We start from the raw sequence: 26,684 nt of genomic DNA on the forward strand, positions 1-26,684 counted from the left end.
ATAATAATAATAATAATAATAATAATAATAATAATAATAATAATAATAATAATAATAATAATAATAATAATAAATTGCCAAGATGGATATCAATGAGTTTCTGCTGATGTTTTCTTCCAGGAGTTTTATGATTTCAGGTCTTACTCTCAAGTCTTCAACAGATTTTGAGTTAATTTTGTGTATAGTGTAAGATGGTGGTCCATTTTCATTCTTTTGCATGTAGCTGTCCAGTTCCAAACACCATTTGTTGAAGGGACTGTTCTTTCTTCATATATTCTTGCCTCCTTTGTCATAAATTAACTGACTTTATACATGTAGGTTTATTTCTGGGCTCCGTATTCTGTTCCATTGATCTATGTGTGTGTTTTTATGTCAATATCATACGGTTTTGATTACTTGAGCATTATAATATAGTTTGACACCAGCGAGCATGATGTTTACAGTTTAAGGGTGCTTTGGCTATTTAGGGTCTTTTGTGGTTCTATACAGATATTTTTAAGATTGCTTGTTCTGTTTCTGTGAAAAATGCCATTGGAATTTTGATGGGGGTTGCGTTGAATCTGTAGATTACTTTGCATAGTATGGGCATTTTAACAATGTGAATTCTTCCAATCCATGAGCATGAAATATCTTTCTATTTATTTGTATCTTTCTCAATTTCCTTAATTAATGACATTTTTGGGGGACTTTTGTGTCTATGTTCATTATGTTTATTGCCCTTGATTTAAGTCTTTCATTAAATTGTAAATTATTTCATTAAAATTTAAGTTTTATATTTAACATCTCGGTTTTCCTTAGTAGATATGATTTTTTCTTCTTTTTTTCTATTCTTAGCCCCCCTGACTTTTTTTCATTTTTACAGATAAAGAGAAGGATATAATTAAAGAGATGTCTTGTAAATATTACCTTTCAGTAACTTTAGCCCCATCAGTTTTACTGCCACTTAGTAAATTAAGAGAACATAAAAGGGAAATCAAATAATGCTGCTTTTAATTCCACAGCTTAACTTATATAGATAACAACTCTAAATGAAGTGAAACCGAATTGTGGCTACATAGCTTCTTACTACTACCTAAGCTGTGCAGACAAATGGATATTTTCATCATAAAATGCAAGTGAATACAAATGTTAAAGTTTCTACCATGAACCACTTAAACTTTAATCTTGGCTACTAGCCCAATCTAGGAAGTAGGTTACACCTAGAGTAGGGAAGGCCTCATAATAGTCCATGGTTTACTGCAGAACTTAAACATCAAATACCACTGAAATGTTTCTTGCAGTTGTAATAGTTGAAGAAACTGCATAAATTTCTCCTGTTGCAATGATATGAAAAGTAGCTAAAAATATTTTCAGTAATGAAATGCATTTCAGACAGCACCCTCATGCACGAACATAAAAAAAGAAAACACAGCATGCAACATGGACTACAAATAATAACTGCACAAAAGTATGTCAAGAGTAAAAAGGTTAGACTAAGAGAAAATGCACTGTAGTTGACCGTTTCTGCTCTTTCTCTTTCTTCTCCTTCTCCTCCTTCTCTTTCTTCTCCTTCTCCTCCTTCTCTTTCTTCTCCTTCTCTTCCTTCTCTTTCTTCTCTTTCTCCTCCTCTTCTTTCTTCTCCTTCTCCTGCTGCTTCCTTCTTTGAAGACATCTGTACAGGCAGGTCAAAACTAGTAAAATGGCAACAACTGAAAGAAAACAGGAAACAAATGACATGTCACTAACTAATTACCAAGATTCCAAACCTAGCAGCAGAAATAAATGTTAGTTACATTTCCGTGGTCAGAAAATGTTATTTTATTTAAGCATTTATATTCCATCTTGACTCTTCAGTATCTAAATCCAATTCCCTGGAAGTCACTAAAGCAGTTTAGAGTAGGTCCAACTCCTTGTTTAATTTAGGAAATAATCAAAAGCATATTCAAGAAACAGACTCGCATGACTACTCATCTTGAAAAAAAATTTATTTTTTACTGCTTATTACCAAGTGGATATACAGAATATAAAAGCATGTACCGTCACCAGCACAAAGTGGTGTATCATATAAAAGGTCGGGTTTTTCTAGACTGTTTTTACTTAATTTCAAGCTATTAAAACTATAGCAAATGAAAAATCGTTGAAAAAATAATGCATTTCTTTATACTACATTATGATTTAAATGATATAAAAATTTGGGATACTTACTTACTGTTAGGATAAACACAGCAAAGCTTCCTACATCTGAGAAAAAAATGAACAGTGTTGAAGACATTGAGCATGTATGGGTCCTAAAGAGCAACTATGTTTTGATTTTGATCAGATCATCTAAATACTACAGCAAAAAAAAAAAAAAAGGTTTATCAATATAATTTTGGCATGACTGCTAGTGCATCCAAGTCATTTTGATCACAGAACCCTTGTAAACAGGTTTCAGGGTTAGGATCCACCTTGTGAAACTCTTAACAGGAGCCTCACTTTTCACTGTTTTGTGTTCTAGCGACCATGTCAGGGTAGTTAGTACAGGTTACTAAGACAGTTAGAATTCACTAGATTAAAGAAAATTGCCTATATGCATCTATGCAAATTACCACTTACATTTGTCATGGTATCTGCACTACTAAAATAACTATAAATGTCAATTATTACTAATTGTGACACATTGTTTCTTCCCTACCTACAAATGATTGGAAAATGATATTTCCATGTAGAACTAACTCTAAGGTCTCATAATGTGGGGTTGTTAATAATTAAAATAATACCTAATTCTTCAAAGTCTTCAAGTGACGGTAATTCTTTGGGATTGGGATATCCTAGAAAAAAATGGAAATAGGTTAAAAAAAAAGACTAAATAAGTCTTGAAGATCTATACATTCACAATTATAATTTATAATTATAACTTATAATTATAATTTAATATTCCTTATACATTATATTAATGTTTCTCATTAAAAGCTGCATCATAAAATATTATAAATTTATATTCAGTGCCATCAACATTCTTCCTCCTGTCCACTGATGTTCCTTGTCACTAATTCTGTGGTACGGCAAACAAACTAATCATCAGTGTATATTCAAAAGTAGCCTGGAATTCAATGTGATTCTACTTAAAATTAAAAGAGGAGTACTTAAAAATGATTTAGAGATTACTCTGGAATAGAAAGACTCCTCAACACACAGGCCATGGATAGAAAAACTCATGGCTAATGTCAAACTCAATGTTGAAATATTAAAATTTTTTTCACTTAATATCAAGAATATTTTTTCACTTAATATCAAGAATATTTTTTCACTTAATATCAAGAATATCAGGCTGCACAATTCTGCCACTCCACTTCTATTCAACATAATATTGGAAGTTTGGGTCAGAATAATTTACTAAAAAATAAAAATAAAAAATATCCAAATGGGAAAGAAGTAATAAAATAATGTCTGTTTATAGATGACATGATCTTTTACATAAAAATCTCTAAAAAGATCACACACACATGCACAGAAACACTCCCACACAACTATTAGAACTAATATATAAATTCAGCAAAGTTAACGGATACAAAATCAGCACACAAAAATAAGTTATCTTTCTATACACTAATAATGAACAATCCAAACGGGGAATTAAGCAAACAATTTCATTTCATAGCATCAAAAAATTCTCAGAAATACGTTTAACCAAGAAGGTTGAAAAACTTGTCCACAAAAATTATAAAAACATTGAAAAAAAGGGAAGAAGACATAAATAAATGGAAAGACAGCCTGTGTTCATAGATTGGAAGATTTAATATTGTTAAGACGTTAATATGACACAAAGTAATTTACAGATTAATTATATGTCTTATCACCGTCTTGAAAATACATTTTACATAGAAAAATCCAATTTACTTCATATGGAATCTCAAGGGGCTAGCAATAGCCAAGAAAATCTTGAAAAAGAAGAGCAGAGTTGAGAGGACTTACACTTCCTGATTTCAAAACATACTAAAAAGCTACAATAATCAAGCAGAATGCTACTAGCAGAAAGACATACACATGGACCAATGCTCTAAATTAGAACCCATAAATAAACCCTCACTTATATGGACAAATGATCGCTCACAAGGGTACAAAGAACACTCAGTGGGGAAAGGGCAGTCTTTTCAACTAACAATTTTTGGAAAACTGGATATCCACATGCAAAACAGTGAAGTTTTACAACTACCTTATAAGGGATTAATATCCAAAATATGTAACAAACTCCTAAAACTCAATAACAACAACAACAACAACAACAACAACAACACATTTCACAAATAGGCAAGGGATTGAATAAACATTTCTCCAAAGAGAAATGGCTTCTTGGCAATTTGTATATCTTCACTTGAAACGATGCTCAACATCACTAACCATTAGGGAAATGCAAATAAAAGCCACAATGAGATATTGCTTCAAGTCAATTAACTAACATAAATTATAATAATTATTATCAAAACCCAGAAATCAATATATGTTGGCAAAGAGGTTGAGAAATTGGAAACTTTGTGCATCACTGGTTGGAATGAAAATGGTGCTGGCACTTAAAAACATTTCTGTATAAGAAAAAGAGAGGAAAAAACCACCAAACTAAATGTATAACTACACATATAAGGATTTTGATCTACAGAAATATATAGAGACACTCTAGACTATTAATAGTGATTAACTCAGGTAATAGGCTAGAGAAAGATCAGGGGATCTAATTTCACTCTGCATACTTTTGCAATGTTTGAAAATTTACAAAATTATATTTGTGTACCACTCATGTAACAAAAATTTATAAAAAGCAACCTACATCTAATAGTACAGTATAAAAATCATAAAAAAAAACTGACTAGTGAAAATAAGGCTAAAATATAAACATAGGAAAAAAGTTCACTTCATGTTAAAAGGGCTTTAATTTATAAGTTCAAATCAACAAGAAAAATATTTAAGAAACCTAATAGAAAAAGTAAGAAAGAATATAATAAATAAATGTAGATAAGAAAAAGTTCAATCTCACTGATAATTAAAGAAATGCAAATTAAGCAAGACATGATTTTGTACCCATCACCTTATAAAGTTCTTAACAATATATGAAGGATAAAGAGTTACTGAACCTGGATAGTTTGAAACTGGAGGCTTCTTTGGATAGGTAGGCTTGTAACCTGCAAAATTAAATTTGACTCAATGCACCAGCCTTATCAACACAAAATTATGTATCTATTTTTTCTAATTTTAGAAAAAGATAAATTATTTCTCAAATAAAAAATACAATACACTCAGAACTTTGCAAGTCTACTCCTGGGAATTTAGTCTAAGTGTATATTTGCACATGTAGGTAAGGATGTATGCATAAAATGTACAACACAACTTTGTATTTTATAATGGAAATCCCTGTAGTCAACTATAAATCATAAAACTCAGTGTTCTTTAAAAGGGTCAGGCACTATTATATTCCATAATTTGTATCTTTTTTTGTGTTTGTCTTTTGGCATAGTATTTCCTAGACATTTTTTCATATTAGCACATTTAAACCTGACCTAACATCATTTATGATGCTACTGATGCTTTTGGTATAGTCTTTCTCAAACTGATGATAAAAAAATGATTAACAATCCCATAAGGAGAGTTGATTTTGATTTTTTTTAAATCCCTGTAGTTTCTTCTTTTCATAAGTTTTTTTCTCACAATTTCTCTGTTCTTCAAACACTAAACTGTATCAATGTTTTCTAAGTCCTTAAGAAGTGTTTACGGTCCACTCTTTCAAAACAGCGTATCAACAAACATAGTATATTGTAGTGCATATTCTCACTAGGACCCTGTGACTAAACAGGGATGGGTCAATGAGTATAACTTCTTTATATATCGTCCAATAAAAATCATCTCTTTCCCCCCAAATCTTCACAGCCCTCACCTCATCCTGGTACTCTAGGGTGATACGAGGTACCAGATTTACAGCCGTTCTAAAAAGGAGCTCTAATTACCCTGTTAATATGAATAATTCTCCTCAATCTTTGAAAATATTAGGACAACAGGAAAAAGACAAACACAACAGAAGCCAGTCATGGAGCTTTGAGTTCCACACCTTCATTAAACAGGAAAGTAAACTCACAGAAGTGATGTTACTTGAGTGAGCAGAGCCTCCCTAGCACCCTGAGCACCCTCTGCCCAGGCTCGTGCTCTACCCATTCTTGCTCTTGTCTCGTGCTTCTGCTGCTGTAAAGAGAAGCCAGAGGTGCGATCCCTAAAATCAGGAAGATAATTCCTTCCATCACATTCAAAGTCTCTCAAGACTTAAGCAGAGCAGCTGATCAGTAGTCCTGGCCAGAAATCACCCACTTCATTTCAATAGATACTTTTCCTGCCATTCAGTGGCTATGAGATTTACCCGCTGTTGCCAAATAAGAATGCCCAGGAGAGAGAAAAATAATAACTCTGTGCGGTGCAGAATGGTGTGGATGGTAGAAATACTGGTTTTAATCAGGTGACAACAGAAATTTCCCAGTTTGTAAAATTAAGCAAACTGGTTGCAGTCTGGGAAATGAACCATAGTCCTGGACCTGGAAGATACTCTGTAAAGGGGATGCTGTAAGTCATGGGAGCTACTTTTAAGAGCTTTCTAGATGCTAGGTACTTTGCTAAGTGTTTCAAATGCCCTCCATTCCAACTTTGCTATCACCCAGTGAGAAAGGTATTAGATCATCCTACATGTAAGTAAACACATATAAGGTTTACATAACTTGCCCAAGTTTACACACGGTTGATATCTGCGGACTATGGCAAATGCTTTGAGAATTACTAAGTATCACAACTAAAATGACTGTAACTATATTCTTTAACTTTTCGTTACTAAAAATGATGACTGTAAATCACATGAATTTAAAAGATTTTTTTGTAAACTATAAACAGGAAATTACTATATCTGAATGGCATGAAACTAGAAGTGTTGTATTGAGAAGAATCAGCACTGAAAAACAAAATAATGTAGGATTAACCACTTGGGATTACTGCTTTCCCCTCATTTATATGAATTATGCCTCTCATTTTTGACCAATTTCAAGGTAAAAATTCCCATGCTTCAAATTATTCTGAAAAGTGATTCCTATCTCTTTTTATACATTAAAATACTGAACAAGAGGTATTAATACGCCTGTGTAATGTGCTAACAAGCAATGTGCTGACTCTCTAACAGCATGAGAAACCACAGCAGCAGAATTGTATGTAAATTTTGTCATATATCTGCCATGGAAATGAATACATGTCCCAGTTAAGTATTAAGTTTGCTTCTTTTCACTTATTCTTATCAATGTGAACAAAATAAGAACTAAAAGAGAAAGTTAAAAGACAGAAAAAAAAAAAAAGACAAACAGTTGTACCTTTAATACACTTCGGCATCTCAGGTTCCCAAGTATTTTCACCACCACAGAAGACTGCATGGCTGCCATTAAGGTAAAAACCCTGGAGGCATTCAAGTATCACCACGTCTTTGTAGGTAAAAACTTCTCTAATTTCTGATATTGCTTTTCCATGTTCGAGTACTGGAGGTTTACATTTGACCACTGAAAAGTGGAGAAATTTCAGAATTAAAAGAAAGGTAATTTCACATAGAAAAACTAGTGCCAAGCAGTAATTTCCAGTGGGAAGAAAGAGGCAAGGAATGAAAGGCAAGATGCTAATTGAAAAAAAAAAAAAAAGACTTTATTTATGCATTTGAATTCTAGGCAAAAAGATTTAGAGAAATCTAATGTTTTTTCACCTAGAGCAGACTGTCACTATAGTTTATTGTCTTTCCTAATTTATTTTTCCATTACTGACAAGTTTTAAGAAAGATCTATCAGATACAAATTGAAGGTAAGTTCAAATGCAACTTTTGATACTCTAGCTCTAGGACTGTTTTTTTAAAGATCATGGTGACACTAGTTAGAGTTCCCTGCTCTTTTAGAAAGGTAGCGAAGACTTTTTGGAGAAGGTAATACTTTAAATACTCAAACTTAAAAGTTGAAAAATCCAGCCATGCAAAATGGTTAGGCTTCACACTGGTGTACTCTGGTATTCCCCACTCTACTCTACTTCTTCAGAAGTAAAACACAGGCCATGCCCTCTAGATTGACTTGAGGATTACTTTTGCAGAAGTTGGAAAAGAAAGAAACCAAAACCAAAAAACACTGGGCTGGGCAGTGAGTTCCAGAGAACATCTTATCAGAATAAATGTGAGCAATAGATGAAGGCCAGATATCATAAAGCCTTTTAAACCAGAAGAGTGTTCTTCCTCCTTTTCCGTGGATCTGAATTTCCATCAAGTACATGGACTTCCTTATCAATCCTTGTGTTCAAGTCAGCTAATGACTAATTCTTTCAGCTTTTGCTTATCTAAAACTGTTTTTATTTCCCCTTCAGTTTTGAAAGGTTTCTCCTTGACAGAGAATTCTAGCTTAAGTGCTTTATTTTCTTTCAGAACATTAGCAGAAATTACTGTCTTCTATTCTTCACAGGTCCTTAAGAGCAGTCAGCCTGGCTAAAGTGGTGGTTGGGTAGGTATGTCCTCAATATAATACCTTTTACTCTGTCACTGACTCCCTTTTCTTTCTTTCTCTCTTTCTCCCTCTCTTGTTTCCTTCCTTCCTTCCCTCCTTTCTTTTTTCCTTCCTTCCTTCCTTCCTTCCTTCCTCTCTTCCTTCCTTCTGTTTTTGTTTTGTTTTCAGTAGGCTTTTTTTTTTTTTTTTTTTTTTTTTTACCATGGTGTATTTAGTTTGCTGGGAGTTTCTTGGTAAATTTAAAATTCTCATTTATCCTGACAGTGTGTGTCACTACATTTCTTGGATTGGTTTGGGTAGGGTTGTTGTTTGGATCAAATTTGAAATATTTTGGTACATATTTATTCAAATGATTTTTTATATTGCCCTCTCTTCTCTATTTCTGAAACTTCAATTACATGTATATCTGACTGCTTAGACTGCCAGGTTATATAGAAAGTATATATACAACTTTTTGCAAAATTGACAAACTGTTCCAAAGTGGTTGTACACCTTTATATTCTTACCAGCGATGTATGAGAGTTTCAACTGCTCCATAGATTCACCACTACTTAGTATTATTCTTCATTTTTGTTTTAAATTTCAGCCATTCTGATAGGTGGTTAGTGGGATCTCATTTTGGTTTTAATTACATTCCTGTAATTACTAATAATATAGACCAAATTTTCATGTACTTTTTTGCCATTTTCTTATCATGTTTGGTGAAATATGTCTACTAAAATTTTTGCTCATTTAAAGAAAATTGGCTTATTTTCTTGTTATTGTGTTTTGAAAGTTCTTTGTAGATCATAAACACAAGCCAGCTATTAGATATGTACTTTGCAACATTTTCTCCTAGTCTCTTGCTTTTTTCCCCCCCTAAATGTCTTTTGAAGTACAGAAGTTTTGAGTTTAGAATGTCCAATTTATTAATTTTTTTCTTTAAAGCATCATGCTTTATGGATTGTATTAAAGGAACATTTGGCTGGTTCAAATATTTTCTATGTTTTCTCATTAAAGTATTGTAGTTGTAGGCTTTACATGTATGCCTGTGCTCCATTTTGAATAAATGTTTGCATGTGGAACTAACACAGGCTGAGCATATGGGTATCCAGTTGTGCCTGTATCATTTGTTGAAAAAACTGTTTTCCCACTGAGTTGTTTGTATATCTGTGATGAAAACCAACTGGACATATTTTCAAGGGTCTAATCCTGGACTCACTATTCTATTCCACTGCTCTACATGGCTATCCTTTCACCAATACCAAACTGTCTTGCTTATATGTTGTAGAGTATGCTTTATACTATGTCTTGACATCAACTAGAGTGTATCCTGCAGTTTTTTCAAAATTGTTTTAGCTATTTTAGTTCTTTTGTCTTTCCATATATATTTCAGAATCAGTTTGCCAATTTATACAAAAAGCTCTACTGGAGGCCCAAGATAAACCCACAGACTCACAGTCAATTAATCTTTGACAAAGGAGGCAAGGATAAACAATGGAATAAGGACAATCTCTTCAGCGAGTAGTGCTGGGAAAACTGGACAGCTGCATGTAAATCAACCAAGTTAGAACACTCCCTCACACCATAAACAAAAATAAATTCAAAATGGCATAAAGACTTACATATAAAACAAGACACTATAAACCTCTTAGAAGAAAACATAGGCAAAACATCCTCTGACATAATCTTAGCAATGTTCTCCTAGAGTAGCCTACCCAGGCAATAAAAATAAAAGCAAAAATAAACAAATGGGACCTAATTAACTTATAAGCTTTTGCACAGTAAAAGAAAGCATAAGCAAAACAAAATGACAACCTACAGAATGGGACAAAATATTTGCAAATTATGTGATTGGCAAAGGCTTAATTTCCAGAATATATAAAAAGCTCATACAATTTAATAACAAATAAATCAAACAGCCCAATCAAAAATGGACAGAAGACCTAAACAAAAATTCTCCAGTGAAGACATTCAAATGGCCAATAGGTACATAAACAAATGCTCAATATGGCTAATTATCAAAGAAATGCAAATCAAAAACATTGAGATATCACTTCACACTGGTCAGAATGGCCATCATTAAAAAGTCCACAAACAATAAATGCTGGAGAGGTTGTAGAGAAAAGGGAACCCTCCTACACTGTTGGTGGAAATGTAGTGTAATGCAGCCATTAAGAAAAACAGTATGGAGAGTCCTCAAAAGACTAAAAATAGACTTACCATATGATCCAGAAATCCCACTCCTGGGTATGTATCAGCAGGGAACTCAAATTAAAAAAATGTACACGCATCCCAATGTTCACAGCAGCACTATATACAATAGTCAAGACATGGAAACAAAAATGTCCATTGACAGATGACTATATAAAGAAGCTGTGGTGTATTTATACAATGAAATACTACTCAGCAATGAGAAAGAATAAAACAATGCCATTTGTAGTAACATGGATGGATCTGGAGATCATCATTCTAAGTGAAGTAAGCCAGAAAGAGAAACAAAAATACCACATGATATCCCTCATGTGTAGAATCTTAAAAAAAAGAAAAAAAGAAAGAAAGAAGACACTAATGAACTTGTCTGCCAAAGAGAAAGAGACTCACAGGCATAATAAACAAACTTATGATTACCTGGGGGGTAAAGATGGTGGGAAGGGATGAACTGGGGGTTTGAGATTTGCAAATACTAACTACTATATATAACACAGAATTAAAAAAAAAAACAAATTTCTTCTGTATAGCAAAGGGAACCATATTCAATATCTTGTAGTCAACTATAAGGAAAAGGAATATGAAAGCAAATACATGTATATATATGTATGACTGAAACATTATAATGTACATGAGAATTGACAATTTTAACTGACTATACGTCAATAAAAAAAAGCTCTACTCGGATTGTTACTGGGATTGTGTTGAATTTATAGATTAATTACAAAGAATTTACATTTTTATTATTTTGAATCTCCATTTCATGGCCAATGAATATCCTTTTATTTATTAAGATCTTGTTTAATTTCTTTTATTAGTGTTTAATACTTTCTTACTATTTAAATCTTTCACATATGTTAGATTTAGATGCAGATATTTCATGCTTTGGGGTTGTTATAAATAGTACATTAAAGATTTTCAATTTGTAATGAATTGTTACTAGTATATAGGCATTCAATTGATTTCTGTATGCTGATCTTATATTTTGCAACCTTGCTAAAACTTCAGTTTGCAGAATTTTCTTTGTAGACAATCATGTCATAAATGAATAGAAACTTTTATCTCTTTCTTTCCAATACATGTACGCCTTTTTCTTTCTCCTGTCTTACCAGAGTGGGTGGGACCTCCAGTACAATATTGAACAGAGTGGTGAGTATAGATACACTTCTTCTTACCCTGAAGGGGAAAGAAATTAGTCTTTTACCTCTAAGTATAATGTTGGTTGTGAGATTTCTGATATTCCTTTCATCAGGTTGAGACAGCTAGTTCCCTTCTATTCCTACTTTGCTGATAAGTTTTATAATGAAAAGATGATGAATTCTGCCAGTTGCTCTTTTTTTTTTGCCTTTATTGAGATGATCATATTAATTTTTTCTTTATAGTCTCTTGATATGGTAAATAATACTGATTAATTTTTTTAAATTTGACCAATCTTGAATTTATGTAATAAATTTATTTGTTTATGATGCATTTTTATCTTTATATATGGCAGGATTTGGTTTGTTGATATTTTGTTAAGAAGTTCTATATTCATTAAGGATATTGTTTATAATTTTCTGTCAATGTTTTTGTCTGAGTTAGGTATCAGGGTAATGTTCTCATGAAATCTTCTTACATTTCTTGAAGAGTTTGTGTAGAGGTGCTATTACTTATTTCTGCGATGTTTGGTACAATTCCCCAAGGAGTCCATCAGGGCCTCAGCTGTCACTGTGGGAAGGTTTTTAACAACACACTATATGTCCTTAATAGATATAGGACTATTCAGGTTACCTGTATCTTTGTGTGAAGTTATTTTGGTACTTTTTATCTTTCAAGGAGTTTGTCAATTTCATGTAAGTTGTCAAATTTATAGACATAAGGTTGTTTGTGTACTATTCCCTTATTATCCCTTTAAATTCTGAAGAATATTTAGTGTTGTTCTCTTTTTCATTCTTTTTTGGAAAAACTCATTCATTTTTAATTTTTATACATTTTTAAAGGTTACACTCCATTTACAGTTATTGCAAAATATTTGCTATATTCCCCATGTTGTACAACACATCCTTGTAGCCTGTCTTACACACAATAGTTTGTACCTCCAACTTCCCCACCCCTGTCTTTCCCCTTCACCCCTATTCCATTGATAACCACTATATCTGTGAGTCTGCTTCTTTTCTGTTATATTTAGTAGTTTGTTGTATTTTTTAGATTCCAAGTATAAGTGATAACACACAGATTTTTGTCTTTCTTTGATTTATTAAATGTCTTTTCTTTTTTTGTCAGCCCAGCTGTAGCTTTATGTATTACATTGATCTGCTCCAAGAACCAGGGTTGTTTTCATTGGTTTTCTCTGTTACTTTCTCTTTACAATTTCATTGATTTCTGTCTATCTTTATAATCATTTTATTTCTCCTTGTTTTGTGTTTGTTTGCTTTTTAATTTTTAATTTTTTTTTTTTAGTTTCTTAAGGTAGAAGTTTAGAATATTGATTTGAGACTTTTACTTTTTTCTAATATAAGTATTTTATGATGTAAATTTCCCTTTAAGCAAAGCTTTTGTTGTATCACACAAATTTTAATATTTCATTTTTATTCAGCTCAAAATACTTTCTAATGTCCTCGTTACTTCATCTTTGACTCATGGGTTAGTTAGAAGTGTTTTGCATAATTTTAAAATATTTGGGAATGTTTAGATTATCTCTGTTTTAATTCTACATTCATTTGATTGTGATCAGATAGTGCACTCAGAATGATTTCAACCCTTTGAAATTTGTTAAAAATAACCTTACTGCCTAGAATATGGTCTACCTTAGAGAATGTTCCATATATACTTAGAAAGAGTATTTTCCTGTTATTCAGTGGTTGTTTTCTCTTGAGAATCAAATTCCCTCTAGCATCTCCCTACTTTATTTCAGTCTCTAGTGCCTTAAACATTGTTTTTAAAATATATTTTGTCCAGAGTTTATCATCCTTATCAATGAGAGAGTTAGTCTTTTAAAATTTATTCCACCATTATTTGTAGCCAGAACTTTCAGATGTTTTGAAATGTAAGAAGAAACTTTCATATTTTCGAGGTAGTGTGTGTTGAGTTTTTTAATTTTTTTCAAGAAAAAAATCATATACATACACACATAGTAGTTCACGATGTGTAAACTGGAATGCTAGGGGTAAGGTGTGGGAAACCCACAACTGGAAATATTTCCTATTGGATTTGGCCTAAATTAAATTAGTCAGGAGGAAGCACAAATGACTGCTTCCTTTGCTGACAGGTAAAACTATTTACAAAGTGTTTCACAGTATTTAGAAATGAAGAAGGAAACATACGGAAATATTGTTACCTTTACATTTAGGAGCATCACTGCTCCAATTGCCATGTGCAGAACAAATAAGCTTGCTGTCTCCAACAAGTGAATATTGATCTGGTCCATTTAACGGATCACAACTGTAAGTCACTAATTCACTATATTCAAATATATTTCTGTAGCTATTGGTGTGTTTTCCATTTTCTATTTTTGGAGGTCGTCCGCATAAAACTCCTTAAAAGGGGAAAGAAAGAGAAAATAAAGACAAAAGAAGGTGAACAATTAAGGCAGCATTAATAAAGTCCTATAAATGTCCTTTAGTAACTGATTTCATATATGATTTCTAGAAGTTAGCTGTGAATTCAATATCCATTTAGAAGTTTCCATGAGAAAAGGTATTACCCTAAATTCAAATCATGTAGAAATGTACTGTCAAGAACAAAACTCATTTTCTTAAATATCTATATTTATCTCTTAGGGCATGCTAAGTTTTATTCTAGTCATCATAAAAGATGGAAATTTAATGAAAAAATTTGTTTATGGTGAAAAATGAAATTCATTGCTAGTTGAGAAGTACTTTATAATTTATAAACGTATCAGTTTACTACATCAGTGGTTCACAATAATACCAAGATATTGTCTTTTTTCACTGTTATCCATGTAAGTGTATAGTGAAATTTTCCATAAATTGTGATTTTTTCAACAGATTGAGTCCTAATGTCCTCCTTTAAGCCAGATATTGAAGAGATTTGCAAAAACGTAAAACAATGCCACATTCTCACTGTTTGTTTTGGAAACTTTGATTTTTCCATAAAAATATGTGTATATCTTAACATGTATTGAGTTTACTTTTCTTAAAAATGAATTAATAATTGAGTGTTTTAAAATCTTTTAATTCCAATATAAAGAACATCAATAGACATAACTCACATAAAGAAAAGCTCTTTGGGACCACTGTTGATTCAAAAGAATAAACAGGTCCCTAGGCCCAAAAAGTTTGAAAATTCCTGGTCTAAATTCTAAAGTGAGAATTTACTTACTTTCACATACTGGGTACTTGTCATCCCAATAAACTTCTCCTCCAATAAGGTTACAAGTTAGGGTTTTTTTTCCATTTAAGTAATAACTAAATGAAAAAAGAAGAGGTTACTGTTTCTTTACCAGTTAACACAACACCCATAATAAAGAAGAACATTTTTATATGGCTGTGTTTCTGCAACACAGTAGTTTGAGGGAGATGTTCCTTAAAAGACACAATATATGGAAGTGCTAACCAAATCTTCCATTTTAATCAAATAAAGAGTTTCTGCATGTGAACACACATTGGCCCAGAGTAAAATGTTTAAATTACTCTGTCATGCCTGTCAGTCTGGCCCCCTTTGCTGTCTCTGGCAAATGCATCACACATTCACTTCTATGCTTTTGCTCACACCACTCTGCTCAGTCCTTATTGAGAAGAGAGACCAGGCTCTAGAACTTGCCTGTCTGCATTTAAATCCCGGCTCTAAGACTGACTTGTTATTTGAGCTTGGGCAAGTGTCTTAATGTTTCTCTTGCTCAGTTTCCTCATCTATATAAAAAGGATAATAGTATACATGTCATGGGTTGTTTTGAGAATTAGATGAGTTAGCATCTGACATAGTGAGTGCTAGGTGAGTTTTAGCTCATATTACATTCTTTAAATCAGAATATCTTTCTAGGAATAAATAGCTCCGGACACTACTTGATGAACTCTTCTCTGATGATTTAAATTCACAGAACTCTCTCCTCCTTCTGGACTCTCATTGTAATGATCCTAAATAGTTCTATGTTTTTGTCACTTCTTACTTACAATTTTACTTTAATATATTGCATTAGTATACACTGTGTTTGTGAATAGGCTACAACTTTTTTTGAAGAGAGTCTATAACTTGAACTGTTGGTGCCCCTCAAAGTGCCCGGTAGGTTCTCTCTGTATAACTATGGAGAGGATGATTTAATATTTTAAACCATTTTTCATTGATCAATTAAAAAATAGTCAGCAAAACTGCTTGTACATGATTCCAGTTGACTTTTGTCAAGGCTCAATCATTTTCTGAATATTATAGTGTTTCAGGAGGGGATTTTGGGAGGTGGTAGTTTTGGAAGCACTAAAAATCTGTCTCCATAACTAGACAGTAATTGCAATGTCAGAATATGCCTGATGTCACTATTTTGGAACTCTGGAGTCTGTTGAGGGCTTGCAAATTCCAGGGGAAAGCTAGGGCAGGTAAATTGCATTAATATCAGTCATTATCAGCTCTTTGGAAAATAGTAGCTCCAGTCCCCACCCTCAGCAGTGTGGCAGGCAGCTCTGCATATGTTTCTGAAGCAGTGTACACGTGGGTTGCAGGAGTTAGGGTAGCTGAAAAGGAAGAATCTGTGCTCTGTTTGCTGACTGTTTCTGGTCACAGATAAAGAAATTAAGATACTCCCAGATAAACAAAATCTGAAGTAGTTCACGACCAGTAGACCTCCCCTGCAAGAAATGCCCAAGGTGATATGAAAGGATACTGGAAAGTAACTTTGAGCCATATAAAGAAATAAACATCTCACTAAAGGTAAATACATGGGTAATTATAAAGGTAGTATTGTAAAAATAGTTTGTAACTGAAATTTTTGTTTTCTTCATACTTTAAAGAGTAACACATTTAAAGAAACAAACAAAAAAAAAACTATCAGTGTAAAAATTAGAATTACTTTAACTTTTGTTTTTAACCCCAATTATTATTATATATTATTTATATAATACATATTATATAGAAAACCAAATTTAAAATGACTAATCCATTTTAAAGAACTATTAGTCTATGTTTTGGTACACATAATACATAAAGATTTAATTTGCTAATATTAACAACCAAATGGGTGGGGACAAAGCTGTAAAGGAGAGCAGAGTTTTTGTATGTTATTAAGTTAAGCTGATATAAATTCAAATTAGAATGTTATAACTTTAGGATGTTAAATGTAATCCCCACAAGGACAACAGCCATAGAATATACACAAAAGAAATGAGTGAGGAATTTAACATTTCACTTTAAAAAGTCAATAAACAAAAAAGAAGACAGTACAGCATGAAATGAAGGGCCAAGAAAGCTATAAGGCATATAGTAAACAAATAGCACAATTACTCATACAAGTCTCCCATTATCAGTAATTACTTCAAATTTAAATGAGTTAAATATTCTAATCAAAAGACAGAGGTTGGAAAAATGCATAAAAACTCATGATCCAACTATAGGTTGTGTATAAAGAGATGCATTGTACATCCACATACACAAATAGGCTGAAAGTTAAAGGATATTCCATGCAAATAGAAGCAAAAGTAAGCAGGGTTGGCTATACTAATATCAGACAGAACAGACTTTAAATGAAAAAAGCTTACAATAGACAAAGGACATAACATAACAATAAAAGATTCGATACTGCAATAAGGTATAACAGTTATAAACATTTATGCACCTAATGACAGACCATCAAAATATATGAAGCAAAACCTGAAAAAAATTGAAGGAAGAAATATACATATGTGCCTAATAGGCATTTCTATAATAATTGTTGGAAACTTTCATTTCAATACCCTACTCACAATAATGAATAGAACAAGCAAACAGGAAGATAAGAAAGGAAATAGACGAAAGACCATAGATAAGAAAGGAAAATGTATGTTCAACAACACAACATTTGGTGAGCCCTCCTTCAGCTCTGAGTGTTGGCCATTTTAAATAAGATGCACTTTGTGGTTAAGGATAAAGTCACGATGATTACTACATTTCTGATACTTTCAATAGGCTTAATACTACATATAATAAGTATACAATTTCACTTTTCTTCAATTTAAATTTCTATTAGGGACACATCTTTTAAATCTCCTTAAACAGCCCTAGGGCTGTCTGGCTACAAGCATAGCTTGTCTCCTAGAAAGTAAAATGAAAGCAACTTTTAGGTGAGAAACAAAGAAATCGTAACATTTACCTTATTTCCTCCAAGGAGCAATTTACTTACCCCACATTACAAGATATCAGAATTGCATTTCCAAACGACAAGCTGTCATTTGGGGCAAATATTTCACTATTTTCGATTTCTGGCTCTGGACATGCTTTTTCTAAAAGAAAATTTTCAAATTCATTTTCAATACCAATTTCAAAACATTTAAATCAAGATCAAAATTCTACACTGCTCTTTTCTAGTGATGAAATATTGCTTTAATTATTATAAGGACAAATTTAAAACAGCAACCAAGTATCAAGAGAAAGCTTTCCTGGCGATTTCTCAGAGTCTGAAAAAATGCCTTGATATCTAAAACCTAATTTTGCATAAGAAAACCATGATTGTTGTAGCAGAAAACAGACCTTAAATGTGTAAACATTTCCAGAGAAAGCAAAAAACAACAAACAAAATGGTTTTGTTTCCTTACTTAAACAAGCTTCTTCAAGAAAGCTCCATGAGCCATTTGGCTCACAAGTAGTTAAGAGGTAATAAGGCCACATATAAGTGTATCCTGTTTTACACGCATACTCCAGTGTTTCCCCAGTCTGATAACGGCTTTTAAGGGGAGACTTGAGATACATACTCTGCATTACTGGTGGATTAATACAGTAACCTAGGGATAAAAGAATAAAAACAGAAAATTAAAAATTTTATCTCTTTTCCAGCCAAGGACTGTAACCTAGCAGCAAGTAGGTCGTACAGAATAAATGGAGAAGTTCTTGGCAAGATTTTAAATGACTGTCTCGTGCTTTTACCCAAATGGTGGTAGCAGTGGAGTATGTGCCTTGCTTACTTTATTTATTTATTTTTTGGTATATATTATATTCTTATTGAAGTATAGTAAGTTTACAATGTTGTGTCAATTTCTGGTGTACAGCATAATACTTCAGTCATACATGAACATACATATATTCGTTTTCATATTCTTTTTCACCATAAGTTACTACAAGATATTGAATATAGTTCCCTGTGCTATACAGTATGAACTTATTGTTTATCTATTTTATATATATTAGTAACTACAAATCTTGAACTCCCAGTTTATCCCTTCTCATCACACCCTCCCCTGGTAACCATTAAGTTCATTTTCTACATCTGTGAGTCTGTTTCTGTTTTGTAAATAAGTTCATTTGTCTTTTTTTTTTTTTTGAGGGGGGGAGTCCACATATGACTGGTATAATACGGTATTTTTCTTTTCTTTTTAACATTTTTTATTGATTTATAATCATTTGACAATGTTGTGTCAAATTCCAGTGTTCAGCACAATTTTTCAGTTATTCATGGACATATACACACTCATTGTCACATTTTTTTCTCTGTGAGTTATCATAACATTTTGTGTATATTTCCCTGTGCTATACAGTGTAGACTATTCCACATTTGGGGTGGAGGGTGGGAAGGGATAGACTGGGATTTCAAAATTACGGTATTTTTCTTTCTCTTTCTGGTTTACTTCACTTTGAATGACAATCTCCGTGTCCATCCATGCTGCTGCAAATGGCAGTATTTTAATCTTTTTTATGGCTGAGTAGTATTCCATTGTATAAATATACCACAACTTCTTTATCCAGTCATCTGTTGATGGACGTTTAGGTTGTTTCCATGTCTTGGCCATTGTAAATATTGCTGCTATGAACACTGAGATGCATGTGTATTTTTGAATTAAGGTTCCCTCTGGATATATGCCCATGAGTGGGATTCCTGGGTCATATGGTAAGTCTATTTTTAACCTTTTGAGGAATCTCCATACTATTTTCCATAGTGGCTGCACCAAACTACATTCCAACCAACAGTGTAGGACAGTCCCCTTTTCTACACACCCTTTCTAGCATTTATCATTTGTAAACTTTTTAATGATGGCCATTTTGACTAGTGTGAGATGATACCTCATTGTAGTTTAGCCTTGAATTTCTCTGATAATTAGTGATAACTGAGCATTTTTTCATGTGCCTATTGGCCATTTGTATGTCTTCATTGGAGAATTGTTTGGATTTCTGCCCATTTTGGGATTGGGTTGTTTGTTTAAAAACTTAGGAATTAATCTGACCAAGAAGAGAAAGACTTATATGTGGAGAACTACAAAACATTGATTAAGGAAATTAAAGAGGACTTAAAGAAATGAAAAGATATCCCATGTTCTTGGATTGGAAAATTAATATTGATAAATGGCCATACTACCCAAAGCAATCTATAGATTTAATGTGATCCCTATCAAAATATCCAGGACATTTTTCATAGAACTGGAACAAATAATCCTAAAATTTGTATGGAATAACAAAAGATCCATTATTCTCAAAGAAAAACTGAAGAAAAAGAATGAAGCTGGAGGAATAACCCAGTCAGACTTCAGACAATACTACAGAGCTACAGTAATCAAAACAGCAAACAGCATAGTATTGGTGTAAAAACAGACATATGGATCAATGGAACAGAATAGAGAGCCCAGAAATAAACCCACAAACTTTTGGTCAATTAATCTTTGACAAAGATGCAAGATCATACAATGGAGTAAAGACATTCTCCTCAGCAAATGGTGGTGGGGAAACTGGAGAGCTGCATGCAAATCAATGAAGTTACAGCACTCCCTCCCTCACACCATATACAAAAATTAACTCAAAATGGTGTAAAGACTTACATATAAGACAAGACACTATAAACCTCTTCGAAGAAAACATAGGAAAAACATTATCTGACATAAATCTCAGTAAAGTTCTCCTAGGGCAGTCTACCCAGGCAATAGAAAAAAAAGCAAATGTAAACAAATGGGACCTAATTAAACTTATAAGCTTTTGCACAGCAAAGGAAAGCATAAGTAAAACAAAAACCTATGGAATCGGAGAAAATATTTGCAAAAGGTGAGACTGACAAGAGCTTAATTTCCAGAATATATAAACATCTCATACAACTCATAAAAAAACAAACAGCCCTATCCTTGCTTACTTTAAATAATATTTTATTACTTTCTGATTTGTTGAAGAGTAAGCTAAATTTACACTCAACAGTAAATGGAAAGAGACAAACACCAATGTATTTGTTACTTTATATATATATATATATATATAAATAATGAATATATATATGAATCCTTCCCCACTTTTTTCTAAATTCATTCGAAACCTCCCCTCTCCTCTGAGAAGTCTCCTAAGTACATAGCACTCTGCTCAGATTATCCTTCCATAGTTTGAAACACAAGCATATGATCGCCTGTCACATCAGGCTCAGATTCCTCTCAGAAGGCAAGTTCCTAGGGGTCAGGGGTCATATGCCTTCTTTCTCTATTACTATCTTGAAATCTCTGTAGGCAGTGGGTCCTCAAAAAATGCTATGGTAAGAGGTGATTATTAAGTAAGCATTGTGGGTTTCATTGATCAAAATAGGTGTGAACTAAGTATTTCAATATATGACTTTCATATATTTCATATTCATGAATTAAAGAATGTTATGAATAGATGCCATTTAAATATAAAAACTTACTACTTTGAATAGACTTACATTTAAAAATTGCTTTCTTGACATTGCTTTAAATATAATTCAATTTTCCTTCACTGATCATTAGACCATGCATTTCCTTAGAAGCTCCCTGAAGTAGCAGTTGGGCTGTTTATCTAATAGATCCTGACAGGAAAGATACTATATTGCTATGCTTTTAGAATGTTTTATTCTGGGGTGTTTTTTTGGGGGAGAGGAGGAGTTCCTCCCTAGAAGAGTGTCATTCCTACTTCAGCAATTCCTCTTCCTTTTAATTATCTGTGGGCTTGACAACCTAACAAATCTGTTAGAAAACTTATGTAAAATAATGTGATGGAGGCACATCTAGTCTTAAAGGGTTAAAGGAAAGCAGCGGCCCCTCCTTTAAGGCTAAGGACCCAAGAAGAAGGGAGACAGACCTACTTTGATCCCTGAGGAATCTTTTTTTTCTTACTCCCTGGATCCTGGTGTTACTTCAGATTGAGAGACTGCTCAAGAGAGAACTCTAAACAAGTGAAATGTTTCCCACTTTTCACACCATATTCTCAATTCTAAACTCCTCTCTTGACATACTGCCCAACATTTCATTTACATCATGGCCTGAAATTGTTTCAACATTTAGCTTTCAACATTCCCACTATGCAGATCTTGATACATGAACGTTCCTCAATAAAATTCCCCAAATAAAAGCAAAAACCAAAAAGCTGTAGTTATTAAAAGCATTGTTTAAAAAACAAGATTAGTATAGAGTTGAGTTTTATTAATAGCAGTAAATTTACTGAATACCCTGAGCCAGACATTCTCATGTTAATATGGGTAAAAAACATGGGATAGAAATGGTATCTAATTCCATACTAGAAACAAATGTATTACGTCATTCTAGCATTTCCCAGAATCACCCAGAAAGAGCTCAAGTTAACAGCATGCTTATAATTAAATTATACAAGTGTTCTTTGTTTATGCACTTGATTTCAGTGACTATCTTGAAGTCACAGGAGAGAGAATTCCTAATATGACTCTCACATGTAGTGCTCTGTCTATATGGAAAAAGAAATGTCAGTTGGAGAGTTTAGTCCCTTCGACTAGCTTGAAGTATTTCTCTTCACTAAAATGCATCATGAGAGACATACTTTTATCCATGTGCAGCCTAGAATCTGCTTGGGCAATCAGTAGACTGCACACTTCTTACACTGTAATAATTGACTCTCATATCACACATTTTTATAATCAAATTCATCTTCTGCTCAGAACATTGAATTTTCTTCTTATGAGGATTTTCAAATTAAAGATTCTCAGCTCCAGAAAAAGAACATCTTGACTGAGGTTTTTCTGGATAGTTTACAATACAATTATTAGGCTGCAATGCTCTTCTTTAACTCTAGACGCCATTACATAATGCGATAGGCTGCATTCAGAAAATTCCCCAATGTTCCAGGTTAGTTTCAGGAATGTGAAGTAGTGCTCTGCTGTGAACCAAGAGAATTGTTTATTCTCTATATACTTTCAAAGACTATGCAAGCACTCACTGCCTGCTTGCAAAAATTAAAACAAAACAAAACAAAACAGAAACCTGTGACATAAGCACACACCCTGCCCAGGAGTTACCTTCAGAGAATCATGGTCTCTGATCAAAACTGGAAACTCAGTGAAACCTGACTATCCTGCTCCTTCTCTCACTGTCTACACAATCTATTTTAAAATTTTCTTTGCTTCCTCAAAGTTCGATCTTTAGTACTGAAACTATAAATTTTATTTCTCAATTCCCACTAATTTATAAGTCACTTAAATTAATTTCAAAGTAAGTAAGCTCGTTCTTGGTAAACTCACGCTAATACTTTCTCCCTCAGTAATTTTAGGTACCCTGTCTATAACATCTGTAGCTACTGATCATTCTCTCACCATTCCCTCCTGGCTAAAAAGCTCTCTCTCCTTGGTTTCCAGGTAGTAAACCACCACCTGGTTTTCATCCTGTCCTCTCCTGCTCTCCCTTCTCTGCCTGATTGGATAATGTGATATCCCTTGTAGGCTATTGGAGGAACTTTACTGATTTCATTCTGCAAAGTCCCCAGGTGAGAATATATACACTCATGACGTCATTACCACTGAAGCAAGCTGCCTCCCAAGTCCCTCTCTCCATCCCACATCTCTAGCTGGGACGCCACGTCTATGTATTCAGTTGCCTCCCCAGCACGGCTGCACTTGGAATGTATTACGCTCTCTCAAATAACACAATGAAGCCTCAGTGTGGTCTCTCTTGACTCTTACGCCCGGCACACAAGAACACGGTTTCCACAACTGAAAATACCTGTTCTGTCTGTTTCTATCTCTACTTCATTATTTTTTTTGTTGTTTTGTTTTTTATTGAAGTATAGTCAGTTACATTGTGTCAGTCTCTGGTGTACTATCTACTTTTAATTCAAGCCACTCTCATTTCTTTTCTGGATTGCTGCAACAGTCCCTGAATAGGTCTCCTTACCAGTATTTCCACTTGTCATTCAGGTCACTTTCACAGTGCTACCCGAGTAATACTGACACGGTGCAGTGGCCAAGGCTCCTCCAAGTCAGATCCTTTCGGTGGCTCCCTCGTGGGAAGTCTAAGGCTCCATGCCACAGGTTGGAGAGCTTTAAAACCAGCTCACTCCAGCACACTGCTCTAAGCCCTATTCAACCCACTCGCAGTGCCCACTAAATAACTTACTGCAGCACCCTCGACCTCCATGCACCATGGCACTTCAGCTTTGACCACAGACCCTGCTGCTCCTCCCACCCACTCATCTTTCTGTTTCCTCTCAGATGCCACTTCTTCCTCGAGGCTCTTGACTTGTCGCTCAAAAAACTGGGTGAAGTTTCCTCATGATGCCCCAGTTTGGTTCTTTCACAGCACTATTCACACTGTAATTGTTTATTGTTTATACTCCCAAAGAGGCTGTAAATTTCTTAGCACCATGTCTCATTTATCACTGCATTTCCAGTGCCTCATGCCAGAGCTGAAGGAGCACTGTTATCAGTTCTGTACACTCTTGGAGCAAAATTCAAATTCATTACTGTTCAGCCAAACCATTCCAGAAACACATTCAAATCATCACTTTTTTCACTTCTGTTTTTATTTTTTTTCCATTTTTTTCCTTTTCTATTTGTTAATTTACAGCTATTTCCCTTTATCAGAATTTTTAATTTCTTCCATGTCAAAATATTTGTTTTATCACTTTATTTTAAACCCATTCTACATTACTTGTAAGACTAGAAACAGTATTTTAACATTATTAAAAGTGAACATGAAAGACTTTGGGAAATTTTTCCCTAAAGATTGGCAATAGACAACTCCAGAACTTGTTTCTTAGAACAACAGTGGTGATGTTAATCAATTTAGAAATAGCCAGTTAAGCACTACCTGTGACAATCATTATTTTAGTGATTTTAAACTAACTTATCCTTCATAATCTTCCTATGTGTCGGGTACTGTTTCCACTTCTTTAAGAAGAGCAATCTGAGCCATGGCAAGGTGAAGCAGCTTGCCCAAGAATATATTTCCAATAGGTAGCAGACCAGAGTCAAGCCAGGCAGGCTGGTTCCACTACCAGCACTAATTTCCATCACTGGCCATCATCTGGAACCCTTGTATGGTTATGCCAGCAAAGTCTGTCTGCAATTTACTCCTCAAGAAATGGACTTCTATTGAGCCTGGGGAAGTTAAAGCAACCGTAGGTTAGATTTGCATTGTGCTGAATCAGATGAAAAGTCTCAAGTTGCCCCAAAACAACAGGGAATGACATCATGCTCTGAATTTTATGATAGTCTTTGTTCTTTCCTAACTATCCTGTTTTCCATAATTATTCACTCTGTGATCTACTCCTTGGCCTTCCTCCTGCCCCCTTTGTCTACTGTTGCCACACTGGGTAGCTAGGCTGTCCATGAGCCCTGCCACATCTCTCAACCTTTGCTCACACTGCTCCCTCTGCTCTGAGCACCCTTCCTCCTGCTCAGGAGCAACTCCTCCTCAACTCTCATCTTCCTTGACTTAATCCACTCAACATCTCCTTTAGGAAGTACTCTCTGCTTCCTGTGGGGAGTCAGTGACCAGCCACCTTCTCTTGGACTCTCCTCCGCATGGCTCTCTCAGCTCACTATCACATGTTTTTGTGTTTAATACATAATATAGTGGACTCCACTCATCCACGTGGCCACGGCACCTAGCACAGTATGTCCCGCATCGTAGCTATTCACAAGACTTTGGTTTTCAGGTACCACTGCTGTCAAACAGAAAACGATGGTAAAGAACAGAATATAATGAATCTAATACTGAAAGTAATCATCTTAAAGCTTTATGCACTGGAGAAAGATTTGACCACCTAATTTCTTTTGTTTCCTGTCTGCCAGTATTAAATATGGTAACCTAGCAGGTCACCAATAAGCAGTGCTCTTCTTGTACTGTAATACGCAGAGTAAGGAAACCAAGAAACTACTGTGGAAGCACTTGTTGATCCTGGCTTCTTTCATTAGGAAGAATCAAAACACCAAAAATAAGCAGAAGAGATCACACATAAAAGGAGACTGCGGGTTTTGTCCCCAAACGCAGACCCATTATGGAGCAATGAGACTCACCCTGAAATTCCACAAAGGGTCCCTTTTGTGATCTCCTACCAGTTGGCAACTACCTCTGAGGTGGCAGGGCTCCCAGGCACAACACTGTCTGCTTACAAAACCTCCTCATGAGCTGCTTCAGTGAAATGTTTATTTTATCCAATACTTTCCCTGCATTTCTTTACACTAATGATGAATCAACAGAAAAAGAAAGTAAAGAAACAATCCTCTTTAAAATAGCATCCAAAGTAATAACATACCTAGGAATAAATCTAAGCAAAGAGGGAAAGAATTGTACATAGAAAAATATAAACCATTGATGAAGAAAATTAAAGAAGACTTTAAAACATGGAAAGGTATCCCATGCTCCTGGATTGGAAGAATCAATATTGTTAAAATGGTCACGCTGCCCAAGGCAATCGACAGATTTAATGCAATCCCTATCAAATTACCCAGGACATATTTCAGAGGACTAGAACAAATCATAATAAAATTTATAAGGAACCACAAAAGACCTAGAATTGCCAAAGCATTATTGAAGAAAAAGAAAGCCTGGAAGAACAACTCTCCTAGACTTCAGACAATACTATAGAGCTACAGTCATCAAGACAGCATGGTATTGGTACAAAAACAGACATATAGACCAATGGAAC

At 34.0% G+C, this 26,684-nt stretch overlaps 1 protein-coding gene across 1 annotated transcript in view; it reads right to left on the reverse strand.

Moving 5' to 3' along the window:
• Positions 1-756: 756 nt before the first annotated feature.
• LOC105075450 (membrane cofactor protein) overlaps positions 757-26,684 on the reverse strand; it is a 28,380-nt gene continuing 2,452 nt past the window's right edge. Inside the window, exons 2-11 of the mRNA XM_074352089.1 lie at positions 18,410-18,595; positions 17,998-18,097; positions 15,015-15,100; positions 14,011-14,208; positions 7,347-7,529; positions 5,088-5,135; positions 2,739-2,789; positions 2,185-2,220; positions 1,499-1,688; positions 757-829 (exon numbers count right to left, since the gene is read on the reverse strand). Coding sequence (XP_074208190.1) covers positions 757-829; positions 1,499-1,688; positions 2,185-2,220; positions 2,739-2,789; positions 5,088-5,135; positions 7,347-7,529; positions 14,011-14,208; positions 15,015-15,100; positions 17,998-18,097; positions 18,410-18,595 — 1,151 coding nt within the window. The remainder of the gene's footprint in view (positions 830-1,498; positions 1,689-2,184; positions 2,221-2,738; positions 2,790-5,087; positions 5,136-7,346; positions 7,530-14,010; positions 14,209-15,014; positions 15,101-17,997; positions 18,098-18,409; positions 18,596-26,684) is intronic.

Source organism: Camelus bactrianus, chromosome 23 (assembly GCF_048773025.1).
Source record: "Camelus bactrianus isolate YW-2024 breed Bactrian camel chromosome 23, ASM4877302v1, whole genome shotgun sequence".
Lineage (NCBI taxonomy): Eukaryota > Metazoa > Chordata > Mammalia > Artiodactyla > Camelidae > Camelus > Camelus bactrianus.